This window comes from Mobula hypostoma, unplaced genomic scaffold, assembly GCF_963921235.1.
Source record: "Mobula hypostoma unplaced genomic scaffold, sMobHyp1.1 scaffold_110, whole genome shotgun sequence".
In the NCBI taxonomy this organism is placed as follows: Eukaryota; Metazoa; Chordata; class Chondrichthyes; order Myliobatiformes; family Myliobatidae; genus Mobula; species Mobula hypostoma.
This window is the reverse complement of record NW_026948207.1, coordinates 161,811-179,840: the sequence shown is the minus strand read 5'-3', so window position 1 is coordinate 179,840 and position 18,030 is coordinate 161,811. Positions and strand designations below refer to the sequence as shown.

Below are 18,030 nucleotides of genomic sequence, written 5' to 3'. Positions count from 1 at the left end.
GGTACAGGACGTAGGGCCGGGACTCATGACCCTCCGCGGGGCAACGGCAAGACGGCCTGACCTACACCACAGAGGCGAGGACAAGACAAGATAAGACATGACTCCTCACGGGGCAACGGCAAGACAGCCTGACTTACACCACAGAGGCAAGGACAAGACAAGACAAGACATGGCTCGTCGCGGAGCAACGGCAAGACGGGCTGACTTACCCCATGGAGGCGAGGACCAGACAAGACAAGACATGACTCCCTGCGGGGCAACGGCAACACGGCCTGACTTACCCCACAGAGGCGAGGACAAGACAAGACAAAACCAACATGAATAAACACCAGACAGTACCTATATAGCTCCGACGATGGAACTAGACCGAAATGCAGGCGGGGGCTGCAGATGAGGGCTAGAGGCGAGAGAGGCAAAGAAGGGATTCAGACATGGGGGTAGGACAGGAATCACAGACCACCAGGCCAGGACTTGACTCAGAATTGCAAAGCCGCCAGGGCCAGAACTTCACTTGGAACTTGAATGCCGCCGGGAACAGGACTTGACTTGCTACTTGAATGCCACCAGAGCCAGGACTTGATGTGGAACCTCCAGGTAGTGTCAAGCTCTCGACTCGGTACGGGAACAGTAGACAGCGGTTCTTGATTCCCTCCGGCGGGTTAACTGACAGACCCACCTTGATGAGGAAACTTTGCAGGCTCGCTTTGACGAGGTACCTGAACAGGGTTGCTCCGGTGAGGAAAAGGCGAATTACCGGCACACGCTTCAGCAGAGACTAGGCTTCCTCCGGCCAGATGACATCGGCACACCGTACCTTAGATGACTTTGCCGATGCTCCCGCGCCGAACGGCTGAAAGCCGGAGACTATAAACTACCGGTTCAGCCGAGCATTTATTGCCTCAAATCACCAAAGTCGAGGGACACGGGAAAACAGGGATTTTAACATAAACAAGGTAAATTAAAAGGGATCCCGATCCGGACCATGACAGTGGAGAGACGGAGAGAAGAGTGGAAAGGGAGGGGTGGGGAGAGACGGAGAAGAGAGGGGGAAGGGAGGGGTGGAGAGAGACGAAGAGGAGAGGGAGAAGGAAGTGGTCGAGTGAGAAGGAGAGGAGGGGGGAAGGGAGGAGTGGAGAGATGGAGAGGTGAGTGGGAAGGGAAGGTTGGGGAGAGATGGAAAGGAGAGGGGGAGGGTAGGGGTGGGGAGAGAGGGCGAGGAGAGAGGGAAGAGAGGGGTGGTGGAGGGAGTGGAGAGGGGGAAAGGAGGGGTGGTGAGAGACTGAGAGGAGAGTGGGAAAGGACCGGTGGGGAGAGATGGAGAGGAGATGAGGAAGGGAGGGTTGGGAGGGATGGAGAGGAGATTGTACTTCTTCCACTTGTGACTGTGTTCCCCCGGAGATGTTAGTTCTCTCTCTCTCACCTCTCTGCTGCTTCACAGATATTTTGAGAGGTGAAGATACTGAATTAAACCCAGATACAGAGTCAAGGCAATTGCCAACATACCCGTGACCTCTCCTGATGTTGATGTCTCAGGAATTCCTCCACTACCCACCCGTTCAGCCATGTCAAGGACAGATGTGGTCAGATTTTGCTGTGCTGTAACAAGCAAAATTAACAGTAGAACGTCAGGCATAAATTGATCTATAAAGGAAAGCACTGTTTTTATTAAACATAACAACACATTTCCAAACATCTTGGGCCTATCCACCGAAGACTTGATACGACCTAATGTCCCTGCGGCAATCCCCCCACAGTCACACAATACTCAGTTCCATTCTATCCCTGCTTTGGTCCTCCTACCACTGGTGGCCCTGTGGTGAGTACTGGACAACGGTTACAGCATTGTGGGCTGAAATATTTCTGCAGACCAATGGGACATCTATTTCTCTCGTCACTGAATTATACAGATTTCTCAGTCACACCTGATTCTCACTGTCTCTTTTCAGTTAAACAAATCCTGGCATTGACACCTATGGCAATATATGGGTTGAGTCTAAAAAGAAACACTCTGACATCCTGAACAATGCAGTCCCACACATAGCATCACGGTATCTTGTCCAGAACCACGACATTTTCTCCGGCAGGGTTTTAAGATCATTATTAGCACCTAATCTCCGGTCAAGATTTCTTTACGCATTCATTTGGTTATTATCGGAGAGTTACATGGCACCTTGTTACAAACAATGTAGACCCACCATACATCAAAAACAGCAAGCTGGCAAAAACAGGTTTACGATAACTAAAACAAAATGCTGGAATTATTGAACAAGCGGACAGTACGTTGATACTTCATCTCGAAGACGGTGTAATCAAAGCTCAGCCTATCTGTAGCAGCCACGTATCTGCTCTCTACCTGTGTTGTATTCTGTGTTGTGTACTTATGATTGTCTTATGCTCCGGAGTGGGGTAGGGCAGGGTAAAAGCGAAGGGAATCAGTTACATATTTGTGCTTTGTTCACTGCTGGGAACTGACGGATGTCATATCTTTCATTATTATCCATTCAAATACACTGAACTTACACTTCGGTACCCTTCAGTTTCATCCCTACAAGACTGTATGTTTACTGATTTCTAACAAAGGATCGAATACACCAACCTTTACAATCACCAGCTTTTACAATCCATATTGTAGCTGAGGGCACCTCATACAACTATAACACCCGTTGCAGTTGCCAACAATGAAATTCAGTTTGGCTACATTCTCAACAAATGTTTCTCAATCTGACGATTATTTTAATAATGAGACCATAAGATATAGGAGCAGCAGTAGGCCATTCGGCCCATCCAGTCTGCTCCACCATTCAATGATACACTGATCCAAATCTTCCAGTCATCCCCACTCCCTTGCCTTCTCCCCCATACCGTTTGCTGCCTTGGCTAATCGACAACCTATCTGTCTCTACCTTAAATACACCCAATGACTTGGCATCCACAGCCGCCTGTGGCAACAAATTCAACAGATTTACCACCCATTGGCTAAAGTAAGTTCTTCGCATCTCTGTTCTAAATGGAAGTCCTTCAATTCTGAAGTTGTGCCCTCTTGCCCTGGACTCCTCGACCATGGGAAATCACTTTACCATATCTAATCTGCTCAGGCATCTTAACATTCGGAATTGTTCTATGACATCTCCCCTCATTCTCCTGAACTCCAGGGAATACAGCCCAGGAGCTGCCAGGCGGTCCTCATACAGTAACCATTTAATTCCTGGAATTATTCTCATGAATCTTCTCTGAAGCCTCTCCAATGTCAGTATATCCTTTCTAAAATATGGAGCCCAGAACTGCACACAATACTCCAAGTGTGGTCTCACGAGTGCCTTATAGAGCCTCAACATTACATCCCTGCTCTTATATTCTATACGTCTAGAAATGAATGCTAACATTGCATTCGTCTTCTTCACCACCGACTCAACCTGGAGGTTAACCTTTAGGGTATCCTGCATAAGGACTCCCAAGTCTCTTAGCATCTCTGTATTTTGAATTCTCTCCCATCCAAATAAATGTCTGCCCGTCTATTTATTCCACCAAAGTGCATGACCATACACTTTCCAATATTGCATTTCATTTGCCACTTCTTTGCCCATTCCCCTAATCTATCTAAGTCTCTCAACAGGCTCTGTTATTCCTCAGCACTACCCGCTCCTCCATCTACATTTATTTCATCGGCAAATTTAGACAGAAATCAATTTATCCCATAATCCAAATCATTGACATACATTGTAAAAATCAGCGGTCCCAACATCAACCCCTGTGGGACTCCACTGGTAACTGGCATCCAGCAAGAATAGGATCACTTTATTCCCACTGTTTTCTGCTGATCAGCCTACACACTCAAATTTCAATGTGAAATCAATCATATTGTGATCACTGTTCCCTAAGGTTTCCTTAACCTTAAGCTCTCTTATCACCTCCAAATCAATGCACGACCCCCTATCCAGCACAGCCGATTCCCCAATGGGTTCAACAACAAGCTGTTCTTAAAAACCATCCCTTTGATATTCCACCAATTTTCTGTCTTGAGGTCCAGTACTGACCTGGTTTTCCCAATCGAATTTCATGTTAAAATCCCCAACGATTACTATGACATTGCCCTTCTGACTGGCCTTTTCCATCTCATAGAACATAGAACAGCACTGTACAGGCCCTTCGGCCCACAATGTTGTGCCGACCCTCAAACCCTGCCTCCCATATAACCTCCCACCTTTAATTCCTCCATGTACCTGTCTGGTAGTCTCTAAATTTCCCTAGTGTATCTGCCTCCACCACTGACTCAGGCAGTTCATTCCATGCACCAACCACTGTCTGAGTAAAAAACCTTCCTCTACTATCCCCCTTGAACTTCCCAATACTTACATTAAAGCCATCTCCTGCTGTGATTTGTAATCCACATTCTGGCTACTGTTTGGAGGAATGTATACAACTGCCATTAGGGTCTTTTTGGGATCACAGAGACATGGCTCCAGGGTGACCAAAGATGGGAGCTCAACATTCAGGGATATTCAATATTCAGGAGGGATGGACATCAGAGAAAAGGAGGTGGGGTAGCATTGCTGGTTAGAAAGGAGATTAACACAATAGAAAGGAAGGACATTAGCCTGGAGGACATGGAATCGATATCGGTAGAGCTGAAAAACACTAAGGGGCAGAAAATGCTGGTGGGAATTGTGCACAGGCCACCTGACAGTAGTAGTGATGTTGGTGATGGCATTAATCAGGAAATGAGAAATGTGAGGTGTGGGGGAGACGGAGAAGAGAGGGGGAAGGGAGGGGTGGCGAGAGATGGAAAGGAGATTATACTTCTTCCACTTGTGACTGTGTTCCCCTGGAGATGTTAACTCTCTCTCTCATCTCTCTGCTGCTTTCACAGATGGTTTCTGAAGTGCAGATACTGAATTAAACCCAGATACAGAGTCAAGGCAATTGCTGACATACCCGTGACCTCTCCTGATGTTGATGTCTCAGGAGCTCCTCCACTACTCGCCCGTTCAGCCATGTCGAGGACAGATGTGGTCAGATTTTGCTGTGCTGTAACAAGCCAAATTAACAGTAGAACATCAGGCATAAATTGATCTATAAAAGAGAGCACTGTTTTCTTTTTAAACAGAACAACACATTTCCAAACATCTTGGGCCTATCCACTGAAGACTTGATACGTCCCAATGTCCCTGCGGCAATCACCCCACAGTCACACAATATTCAGTTCCCTTCTATCCCTGGATTGTGCACTTTTCCGGGACTCCCCGGAGTATCTGCTAGCTATATTGCAGACAAACCATTTTTAGGAACCAATCTTGTGTCTTGGACATGAGGTGATGCGTCAAAGGAATGGTAAGCCAGGTTGAGCAGACAGCGCCCACTGCTTTGGTGCTCCTACTACTGGTGGCGCTGTGGTGAGTAACAGACAACTGTTACAGCAGTGTGGGCTGAAATATTTCTGCAGACCAATGGGACATCTATTTCTCTCACCACTGAATTATACAGATTTCTCTGTCACACTTGATTCTCACCGTCTCCTTTCACTTAAAAGAATCCTGGCATTGACACCTATGGGAATATATGGTTTGAGTCTAAAAAGAAACACTCTGACATCCTGAACAATGCAGTCCCACACATAGCATCACAGCATCTTGTCCAGAACCACGACATTTTCTCCGGCAGGGTTTTAAGATCATTATTAGCACCTAATCTCAGGCCAAGATTTATTTACGCATTCATTTGGCTATTATCGGAGAGTTACATGGCACCTTGTTACACACAGTGTAGACCCACCATACATCAAAAACAGCAAGCTGGCAAAAACAGGTTTACAATAACTAAAACAAAATGCTGGAATTATTGAACAAGCGGACAGTACGTTGATACTTCATCTCGAAGACGGTGTAATCAAAGCTCAGCCTATCTGTAGCAGCCATGTATCTCCTGCCTACTTGTGTTGTATTCTGTGTTGTGTACTTATGATTGTCTTATGCTCCGGAGTGGGATAGGGCAGGGTAAAAGCGAAGGGAATCAGTTACATATTTGTGCTTTGTTCAATGCTGGGAACTGACGGATGTCATATCTTTCAATATTATCCATTCAAATACACTGAACTTACACTATGGTACCCTTCAGTTTCATCCCTACAAGACTGTATGTTTGCTGATTTCTCATAAAGGATCGAATACACCAACCTTTACAATCACCAGCTTTTACAATCCATACTGTAGTTGAGGGCACCTCATACAACTATAATACCCATTGCGGTTGCCAACAATGAAATTCGGTTTGGCTACATTCTCAACAAATGTTTCTCAATCTGACGATTATTTTAATAATGAGACCATAAGATATAGGAGCAGCAGTAGGCCATTCGGCCCATCCAGTCTGCTCCACCATTCAATGATAGACTGATCCAAATCTTCCAGTCATCCCCACTCCCTTGCCTTCTTCCCCATACCTTTTCCTGCCTTGGCTAATCGACAACCTATCTGTCTCTACCTTAAATACACCCAATGACTTGGCATCCACAGCCGCCTGTGGCAACAAATTTACCACCCATTGACTAAAGTAAGTTCTTCGCATCTCTGTTCCAATTGGAAGTCCTTCAATTCTGAAGTTGTGCCCTTTGCCCTGGACTCCTCGACCATGGGAAATCACTTTACCATATCTAATCTGCTCAGGCATCTTAACGTTCGGAATTGTTCTATGACATCTCCCCTCATTCTCCTGAACTCCAGGGAATACAGCCCAGGAGCTGCCAGGAGGTCCTCATACACTAACCCTTTAATTCCTGGAATTATTCTCGTGAATCTTCTCTGAACCCTCTCCAATGTCAGTATATCCTTTCTAAAATAAGGAGCCCAAAACTGCACACAATACTCCAAGTGTGGTCTCACAAGTGTCTTATAGAGCCTCAACATCACATCCCTGCTCTTATATTCTATACGTCTAGAAATGAATGCTAACATTGCATTCGCCTTCTTCACCACCGTCTCAGTCTGGAGGTTAACCTTTAGGGTTTCCTGCATAAGGAATCCCATGTCTCTTAGCATCTCTGCATTTTGAATTCTCTCCCCATCTAAATAATAGTCTGCCCGTCTATTTAATCCACCAAAGTGCATGACCATACACTTTCCAATATTGCATTTCATTTGCCACTTCTTTGCCCATTCCCCAAATCTATCTAAGTCTCTCTGCAGGCTCTGTTATTCCTCAGCACTACCCGCTCCTCCATCTACATTTATTACATCGGCAAATTTAGCAGAAATCATTAATCCCATAGTCCAAATCATTGACATACATCGTAAAAATCAGCAGTCCCAACATCAAGCCCTGTAGGACTCAATTGGTAACTGGCATCCAGCCAGAATAGGATCACTTTATTCCCACTCTGTTTTCTGGCGATCAGCCTACGCACTCAAATTTCATTGTGAAATCAATCATATTGTGATCAATGTTCCTTAAGGTTTCCTTAACCTTAAGCTCTCTTATCACTTTCGGATCAATGCACGACCCCCTATCCAGCACAGCCGATTCCCTAATGGGTTCAACAACAAGCTGTTCTTAAAAACCATCCCTTTGACATTCTACCAATTTTCTGTCTTGAGGTCCAGTACTGACCTGGTTTTCCCAATCGAATTTCATGTTAAAATCCCCAACGATTACTATGACATTACCCTTCTGACTCACCTTTTCCATCTCATAGAACATAGAATAGTACAGCACAGTACAGGCCCTTCGGTCCACAATGTTGTGCCGACCCTCAAACCCTGCCTCCCATATAACCTCCCACCTTTAATTCCTTTATGTACCTGTCTGGTAGTCTCTTAAATTTCACCAGTGTATCTGCCTCCACCACTGACTCAGGCAGTTCATTCCATGCACCAGCCACTATCTGAGTAAAAAACCTTCCTCTACTATCCCCCTTGAACTTCCCACCCCTTACATTAAAGCCATCTCCTGCTGTAATTTGTAATCCACATTCTGGCTACTGTTTGGAGGAATGTATACAACTGCCATTAGGGTCTTTTTGGGATCACATAGACGTGGCTTCAGGGTGACCAAGGATGGGAGCTCAACATTCAGGGATATTCAATATTCAGTGGGGATAGACATGAGAGAAAAGGTGGTGGGGTAGCATTGCTGGTTAGATATGAGATTAACGCAATAGAAAGGAAGGACATTAGCCTGGGGAGGACATGGAATCGATATGGGTAGAACTGAAAAACACTCAGCGGCAGAAAATGCTGGTGGGAGTTGTATACAGGCCAAGTAACAGTAGTAGTGAGGTTGGGGATGGCATTAAACGGGAAATTAGAAATGCGAGGTGTGGGGAGAGACAGAGAGGAGAGGGGGAAGGGAGGAGTGGATGTCACAATGGTGGGGCATTGGGCGCAAGGGTGGACCCAAATGCAAGACACATTCTGTGAGTTTACTTAGATTTAGTTTATTGTTCGATACCAGGAGAGCAAGGCAGGAACATGAAATAGCGAACTGGACAAGGTCTCAGGACTACGACTAGGCTTGGACCAAGGGTCTGGGCTTAGACTCGGAAACGGCTCCCAGAACTAGAGAAGACATGAAGAGGCTGGGGTATGGACTCCGAGCCCGAGACTGGGCAAGGACCAAGTACCTGGGTCTTGCCTCGGGCTCGGACACCAGAACCAGGCATGGACATGACATGGGCTAGGGAGAGGAGGAACATGGGAACACAGAGCCTCGGTCTCGGGAGAGCAGGTACATGGAACTATGGACACATACACAGAACACAGAGTCAGGACCCCTCCTTGGGTACAGGACATAGGGCTGGGACTCACACACAGAACAGAGAGCCGGGACCCCTCCTTGGTACAGGACATAGGGCCGGGACTCATGACCCTCCGCGGGGCAAAGGCAAGGCGGCCTGACTTAACCCACAGAGGCGAGGACAAGAGAGAACATGACCCCCTATGGGGCAACGGCAAGACGGCCTGACCTACACCACGGAGGCGAGGACAAGACAAGACAAAACAAGACATGACTCCTCGCGGGGCAATGGCAAGACGGCCTGATTTACCCCACGGAGGCGAGGACAAGACAAGACAAAACCAACATGAATGAACACCAGACAGTACCTATCTAGCTCCGGCGATGGAACTAGACCGAAGTGCAGGCGGGGGCTGCAGACGAGGGCTAGAGGCGAGAGGGGCAAAGAAGGGATTCAGACGGGGGGTAGGGCAGGAATCACAGACTGCCAGGCCAGGACTTGACTCGGAATTGGGAAGCCGCCAGGGTCAGGACTTCTCTTAGTACTTGAATGCCGCCAGGGCTAGGACGTGACTTGGAAGTTGAATGCCGCCGGGACCAGGACTTGACTTGTTACTTGAATGCTGCCGGAGCCAGGACTTGACGTGAAGCCTCCAGGTAGTGGCGACCTCTCGACTCGGCCCAGGAACAGTAGACAGCGGTACTTGATTCCCTCCAGCGGGTTAACTGACGGACCCACCTCGGTGAGAAACTTTGCGGGCTCGCTTTGGTGAGGTAACTGGACAGGGTTGCTCCGGTGAGGAAGGGCGAATTACCGGCACACGCTTCGGCAGACACTAGGCTTCCTCCGGCCAGATGACATCGGCACACTGTACCTTGGATGACTTTGCAGACACTCCCGCGCCGAACGGCTGAAAGCCAGAGAGTATAAACTACCGGTTCAGCCGAGCGTTTATTGCCTCTAATCACCAAAGGCGAGGGACATGGGAAAACAGGGAATCAATGGTCTGGATTGTAACATAAACAAGGTAAATTAAAAGGGATCCCAATCCGGACCATGACAGTGGAGAGACGGAGAGGAGAGCGGGAAGGGAGGGGTGGGGAGAGACGGAGAGGATAGGGGGAAGGGAGGGGTGGAGAGAGACGAAGAGAAGAGGGAGAAGGAACTGGTCGAACGAGAAGGAGAGGAGGGGGGAAGGGAGGAGTGGAGAGATGGAGAGGTGAGTGGGAAGGAAAGGTTGGGGAGAGACGGAAAGGAGAGGGGGAGGGCAGGGGTGGGGAGAGAGGGAGAGGAGAGGGGGAAGAGAAGGATGGTGGACGGAGTGGAGAGGGGGAAAGGAGCGGTGGGGAGAGATGGAGAGGAGATGAGGAAGGGACGGAGAGGAGAGGGGGAGGGTAGAGGTGGGGAGAGAGGGAGAGGAGATTGTACTTCTTCCACTTGTGACTGTGTTCCCCCGGAGATGTTACTTCTCTCTCCCTCACCTCTCTGCTGCTTCACAGATATTTTGAGAGGTGAAGATACTGAATTAAACCCAGATACAGAGTCAAGGCAATTGCCGACATACCCGTGACCTCTCCTGATGTTGACGTCTCAGGAGCTCCTCCACTACCCACCCGTTCAGCCATGTTGAGGACAGATGTGGTCAGATTTTGCTGTGCTGTAACAAGCAAAATTAACAGTAGAATGTCAGGCATTAATTGATCTATAAAAGAGAGCACTGTTTCCTTTTTAAACAGAACAACACATTTCCAAACATCTTGGGCCTATCCACTGAAGACTTGATACGTCCCAATGTCCCTGCGGCAATCCCCCCACAGACACACAATATTCAGTTCCCTTCTATCCCTGGATTGTGCACTTTTCTGGGACTCCCTGGAGTATCTGCTAGCTATATTGCAGACAAAACCTTTTTAGGAACCAATCGTGTGTCTTGGACATGGAGTGATGCGTCAACGGAATGGTAAGCCAGGTTGAGCAGACAGCTCCCACTGCTTTGGTGCTCCTACTACTGGTGGCCCTGTGGTGAGTAACAGACAACGGTTACAGCAGTGTGGGCTGAAATATTTCTGCAGACCAATGGGACATCTATTTCTCTCACCACTGAATTATACAGATTTCTCTGTCACATCTGATTCTCACCGTCTCCTTTCACTTAAAGGAATCCTGGCATTGACACCTATGGGAATATATGGTTTGAGTCTAAAAAGAAACACTCTGACATCCTGAACAATGCAGTCCCACACATAGCATCACAGCATCTTGTCCAGAACCACGACATTTTCTCCGGCAGGGTTTTAAGATCATTATTAGCACCTAATCTCAGGCCAAGATTTATTTACGCATTCATTTGGCTATTATCGGAGAGTTACATGGCACCTTGTTACACACAGTGTAGACCCACCATACATCAAAAACAGCAAGCTGGCAAAAACAGGTTTACAATAACTAAAACAAAATGCTGGAATTATTGAACAAGCGGACAGTACGTTGATACTTCATCTTGAAGATGGTGTAATCAAAGCTCAGCCTATCTGTAGCAGCCATGTATCTGCTGCCTACCTGTGTTGTATTCTGTGTTGTGTATTTATGATTGTCTTATGCTCCGGAGTGGGGTAGGGCAGGGTAAAAGCGAAGGGAATCAGTTACATATTTGTGCTTTGTTCAATGCTGGGAACTGACGGGTGCCATATATTTCATTATTATCCATTCAAATACACTGAACTTACACTATGGTACCCTTCAGTTTCATCCCTACAAGATTGTATGTTTGCTGATTTCTCAGAAAGGATCGAATACACCAACCTTTACAATCACCAGCTTTTACAATCCATATTGTAGTTGAGGGCACCTCATAAAACTATAATACCCATTGCGGTTGCCAACAATGAAATTCGGTTTGGCTACATTCTCGACAAATGTTTCTCAATCTGATGATTATTTTAATAATGAGACCATAAGATATAGGAGCAGCAGTAGGCCATTCGGCCCATCCAGTCTGCTCCACCATTCAATGATAGACTGATCCAAATCTTCCAGTCATCCCCACTCCCCTGCCTTCTCCCCCATACCTTTTGCTGCCTTGGCTAATCGACAACCGATCTGTCTCTACCTTAAATACACCCAACGACTTGGCATCCAGTGCCGCTTGTGGCAATAAATTCAACAGATTTACCACCCGTTCACTAAAGTCAGATCTTCGCATCTCTGTTCTAAATGGACGTCCTTCAATACTGAAATTGTGCCCTCTTGCCCTGGACTGCCCTGCCATGGGAAATCACTTTGCTGTATCTAATCTGCTCAGGCATCTTAACATTCGGTATTGTTCTACGAGATCTCCCCTCATTCTCCTGAACTCCAGGGAATACAGCCTAAGAGCTGCCAGGCATTCCTCATACACTAACCCTTTAATTCCTGGAATTATTCTCGTGAATCTTCTCTGAACCCTCTCCAATGTCAGTATATCCTTTCTAAAATAAGGAGCCCAAAACTGCACACAATACTCCAAGTGTCATCTCACGAGTGTCTCATAGAGCCTCAACATCACATCCCTGCTCTTATATTCTATACGTCTAGAAAGGAATGCTAACATTGCATTCGCCTTCCTCACCACCGTCTCAATCTGGAGGTTAACCTTTAGGGTTTCCTGCATAAGGAATCCCATGTCTCTTAGCATCTATGCATTTTGAATTCTCTCTCCATCTAAATAATAGTCTGCCCATCTATTTAATCCACCAAAGTGCATGACCATACACTTTCCAAAATTGTATTTCATTTGCCACTTCTTTGCCCATTCCCCAAATCTATCTAAGTCTCTCTGCAGGCTCTGTTCTTCCTCAGCACTTCCCGCTCCTCCATCTACATTTATTTCATCGGCAAATTTAGGCAGAAATCATTAATCCCATAGTCCAAATCATTGACATACATTGTAGAAATCAGCGGTCCCAACATCGACCCCTGTGGGACTCCACTGGTAACTGGCATCCAGCCACAATAGGATCACTTTATTCCCACTGTTTACTGCTGATCAGCCTACGCACTCAAATTTCAATGTGAAGTCAATCATATTGTGATCACTGTTCCCTAAGGTTTCCTTAACCTTAAGCTGTCTCATCACCTCCAGATCAATGCACGACACCCAATCCAGCACAGCCGATTCCCCAATGGGTTCAACAACAAGCTGTTCTTAAAAACCATCCCTTTGACATTCTACCAATTTTCTGTCTTGAGGTCCAGTACTGACCTGGTTTTCCCAATCGAATTTCATGTTAAAATCCCCAACGATTATTATGGCATTACCCTTCTGACTCGCCTTTTCCATCTCATAGAACATAGAATAGTACAGCACAGTACAGGCCCTTCGGTCCACAATGTTGTGCCGACCCTCAAACCCTGCCTCCCATATAACCTCCCACCTTTAATTCCTTCATGTACCTGTCTGGTAGTCTCTTAAATTTCACCAGTGTATCTGCCTCCACCACTGACTCAGGCAGTTCATTCCATGCATCAGCCACTATCTGAGTAAAAAACCTTCCTCTACTATCCCCCTTGAACTTCCCACCCCTTACCTTAAAGCCATCTCCTGCTGTAATTTGTAATCCACATTCCGGCTGCTGTTTGGAGGAATGTATACAACTGCCATTAGGGTCTTTTTGGGATCACAGAGACATGGCTCCAGGATGACCAAGGATGGGAGCTCAACATTCAGTAATATTCAATATTCAGGAGGGATAGACATGAGAGAAAAGGAGGTGGGGTAGCAGTGCTTGTTAGAGAGGAGGTTAACGCAATAGAAAGGAAGGACATTAGCCTGGAGGACATGGAATCGATATTGTTAGAGTTGGAAAACACTAACGGGCAGAAAATGCTGGTGTGAGTTGTGTACAGGCCACCGAACAGTAGTAGTGAGGTTGGGGATGGTATTAAACAGGAAGTTAGAAATGCATGCAATAAAGAAACAGCAGTTATAAAGGGTGACTTCATTCTGCATATAGATTGGGTGAACCAAATTGGTAAGTGTGCTGAGGAAGAGGATTTCTTGGAATGTATGTGGGATGGTTTTCTGAACCAACATGTCGAGGAACCAACTAGAGAGCAGGCCATTCTAGACTGGGTATTGAGCAATGAGGAAGGGTTAGTTAGCAATCTTGTCATGCGAGGCCCCTCAGGTAAGGGTGACCATAATATGGTGGAATTCTTTATTAAGATGGAGAGTGACATATTTAATGAAGAAAGCCGGACTATCCCTATCCCTACTACCTTTTTGGAACAAGGGGAAAACATTCGCCTCCCTCCAATCCTCCAGTACTATTCCCGTGGACAAAGAGCAAATAAAGATCCTAGCCAGAGTCTCAGCAATCTCTTCCTTTGCCTCATGGGAGTAGCCTGGGGAATATTCCGTCAAGCCCCAGGGAATTATCCGTCCGAATGTATTTTAACGACTCCAACACCTCCTCTCCCTTAATATCAACATGCTCCAGAACATCAACCTCACTCATATAGGAACAACTGTGGGGAGAAGAACAAAGTGGCAATTCACATTCACAAACTATGTTTAGAATGGCTTCAAACATTTTGCGCTTTTCATGCAGATCTCCAGCAACCTGACTTTCTCAAATCCAAACGTAACACACACAAACTAGTGCAAGATCTTAGCCCCGAAATGTCGACAGTTTACTCTGCTCCATAGATTCTGCCCAGACTGTGTGTGTGTTAACCTGAGTTTCTTCTTGAGTTCCTCTGCCTGACAGACAAGTGACAGCGAGGGGAAATTTCCAAATACCGTTTGAACACTGAACCGTGTTCATTTCTACTGTTTAATCTCAGCATTTGGAATAGGAGCTTAACCTCTCCTCAGAATAGCAGCCTTTGCTTCCAAAGAACTTCAGAACCAAATATCTGAGCTCAGAAGAGAAATAGTTGTTCAACACCTTAGAAACCTTGGTAGCCGGATCCGCGGGTCCATTTTACCTGGTCAAAAACGCTGATATCAGGATCCAGATCAGCGGTAAAACGGGAGCGGGAAATGGGATCACGTGACCGGTGGAGGGTCTCCCACCTGAACCGGTGACTCTGCTCCTCGCCCCTCAAACACAACCTACCCACCGCTGTATTTTCCAAATTATGTCATATTTACACCAGCCACATTTTTAATTATTCCCTCCATATCTTCCCCAATCCCTTTACTCCACCACTGGATCACAGAGTTAGGGGTTCGATTCACACACAATTCAGACCCAAACGGGAAATGTGCAGGTTTGTTTTAAATCACTTCTATGTTTATAAACACTAATTTCTATTCACATTCCTCCGCCCTCACTGGACAGGAACACTGAAACATCAAGTGGGAAACAGCAGGTGGCCATTCAGCCCCTCAAACAATCAACAAGATGACTCCTGCTCTCCCATCTCAGCCACATGTTTCTGCCCAATCCTCATTTCCTCAATCCCTTCAATCTCCACACATCTGCCGGCCTCTGTTTTATGTGAAGACGATCACCGAGTCTTCACCGCCCTCTGTGGTGGGGATTTACAGACATTCACCACCCTCGGAGTAGAGATATTTCCCCTCATCTCAGTCCCAGACAGTCCACCCCCTTTTTCAGAGACTGGGATCCCTGGTTCAACCGGTAATGATGTTGTGCATTTCGATGTGTTCACCTCTCAGTCCTCAATTCTCTAAATGAAAGGGTTATCGCATTTGATCTTTCTTCATATGATGACCCCACCACTCCAGGGATCAGTCTGGTGAATCTTCATTGCACTCTCTATAACAAATACTCACCAACCTCTTTGTTAATCCTCTATGGAATTAATTTCCATCTTGTGCAGTCCCCGTGTTGCCCCAACCATTCACCTCCCACCCCATCACTACTTTCACCTTCCCACCTCCCCCCTCACCTGAATCCACCTCTCACTCCCCAGCTCTTGCCCCATCCCCACCCCTCACTCTTTTCTTTGACTATTTCCCATCCACTCTCAGTCCAGAGGGAGGGTCCCGGCCCGAAATGTTGATGGTCCATTTCCCGCCACAGATGCTGCCCGACCCACTGAGTTCCTCCGGCAGTTTGTTCTTTGGTCGGTTAACCCGTGTTAGTGTGGGGAGCGGAATTTTACACCATATTCCAGGTACAATCTCAACAAAACCGGAATAATTATGAAAGTCATTTTCACCCATACCCAATAACTCTTACAATAAGTACAATGTATTTTTGACCTCCCTCCCTTCGCAGTGCACCTCAGTCCCTCACCATTAAACACACTCAGTGTTTCTGCTTCTCCTACAGAAGTGGGTGATCTCACATTTCCCACATCGGGCTCCGGCTGACCCGTTGTTACTTTTGCCTCCGTAACCCTGAAACGTCTCGACAGACATAGATCATAGAACAGTACAGCACCAGAACAGGCCCTTCGGCCGACAATGTTTTGCTCAACCAATTAAATTCGTAATCAAATGGCCAACGAAACTAATCTCTTCTGCCGATACAATGTTCAGATGCTTCAATGTTCCTCGCATTCATGTGCCGATCTAAACGTCTCTTAAAAAGTCCCACCTCCCATGTATCTGCCACTACCATCACCCCCGGCAGCATGTTACAACAACCCACCACTCTCTGTGTAAGAAACATTTACCCCTCACACCACTTTTTAAATTACCCTCTCTCACTTTAAATGCATGGCCTCTGTTGTTAGACGTTTCAACCATTGTCTAACTATGCCTCTCATAATCTTATAAACCTTGATGAAGATTCAAACCAGCCTGAAGCTCTCCAGAGAAACTCCAACTTTATTCAACTTTTCGTTACACCCCACACCCTCTACTCCTGGAAATATCCTGGTAAGCCTCTTCAAAGTCCTGACATCCTTTGTTGTAGGAGGCGAGCCGAACTGTCTAAAATAGTCCAGATGTGGCCCAACTCAAGTTTTATGAAGCTGCAACATAACTTCCGGAACTTTGAATGCAATATCATGACTAATAAAGGAAAGCATGCCATCTGCCTTATTAACCACCCTATCAATCTGTGTCGTCTCTTTCAGGGAGCGATGAATTTGGACTCCAATGTCCCTGTGCTCATCGACACTGTTAAAGGTCTTGAGTTAAACAGTGTACTGGCTCTTTCCATTTGATCTACCGCGGTGCCAAGATGATCATCACTGCTCAAATTTCATTGAGTTTTCTCAGGTTCTGTTGAACTTATTGCCAAGTGAGCAAATACAGGTACAGAAACACACTGACTTGTAGCAGCATCACAGACAAGTACATTCAAATAACACACAAAACATAAATTATACAGTTCTGTGTCACTATCAATATAGAAATACAAGTTTTATATCATTAACAGTATACAAATATATATTTTGTGTCAATAACCATAAGTATACGTTGTATCATCAACACCCACTGGGACATCCTATAGGCCCAAGAAGGGTCTGGTTATTCCTTCTCTTTAAAAACACAGACAACAGGAATAGTAACAGGCCATTCGTCCCCTCGAGCCTGTCCTGCATTGAATAAGTCCCGGAGCTGGTCCACCATTACCTCCCAACACCACTCCGATCCCCACTTTCCGGTATCAAGCCGATGGGCAAGCGGGCTCCTCCTACCTCTCAGTGATACATCAGACACCATCCGCAGGAGGCGCTTCAAAAACGCCCCCAACTTCCCTCCGATGGAAATGGTTCTGAGCTGACGGAGAGTATGGCATGGGAGATGGGGACAGTGTCAAAGGAGGTAACGCCCCCTCGGATGGTCAGCCTCCGTTATTTGGTGTAAGCACTGACTGACATCTCTTTCCATCAATGGAAATAACGTAGCTTTTAAATACTCTGTTGACAGTGGCGGTGGGGGTAGGGTCAGGTGATTAGTAATTCAGCCGTAAGTACGTCTCGGCGCGAGCAGGGTAGCACGTGTACCATGTAAGGAAGCGCCTGTATGACATAAGGTACCGCACACATGACTTCAGATGCCAGTGAGGGGGGCATGATATTTTAAAACACCTGAATAGACGTTTAATATGATTGCAGAGGGATAACAAAAACAGTCATGTGGTTCGCCCTGCTGTGCCATTGTTAGTGGAGTGGGTAGCGTGCTGTTTGTCTCCAACTGGGTCACAAAAGCACAATTATTTTGTGGAGGACTTCTAGGCTGATCTGGTTTCGCATAGCTTTAATCAGTGCAGCATCTCGTTGTTCAGTATTTTGAAAATCATCTGTTTTACTAATGTAACTAGAATTGCCAGCCGGGTCTCCACACAGTGTATTAGTCAACAGATACCTACAGTCTTTAAATCGTGGCAAACTAAACACTC

General features: G+C 46.4%; 1 protein-coding gene across 1 annotated transcript in view; it reads right to left on the bottom strand.

Moving 5' to 3' along the window:
- Nucleotides 1–18,030, bottom strand: part of LOC134341824 (NACHT, LRR and PYD domains-containing protein 3-like) — a 57,759-nt gene that overhangs the window by 19,452 nt on the left and 20,277 nt on the right. Inside the window, exons 5-6 of the mRNA XM_063039760.1 lie at nt 10,290–10,382; nt 4,933–5,025 (exon numbers count right to left, since the gene is read on the bottom strand). Coding sequence (XP_062895830.1) covers nt 4,933–5,025; nt 10,290–10,382 — 186 coding nt within the window. The remainder of the gene's footprint in view (nt 1–4,932; nt 5,026–10,289; nt 10,383–18,030) is intronic.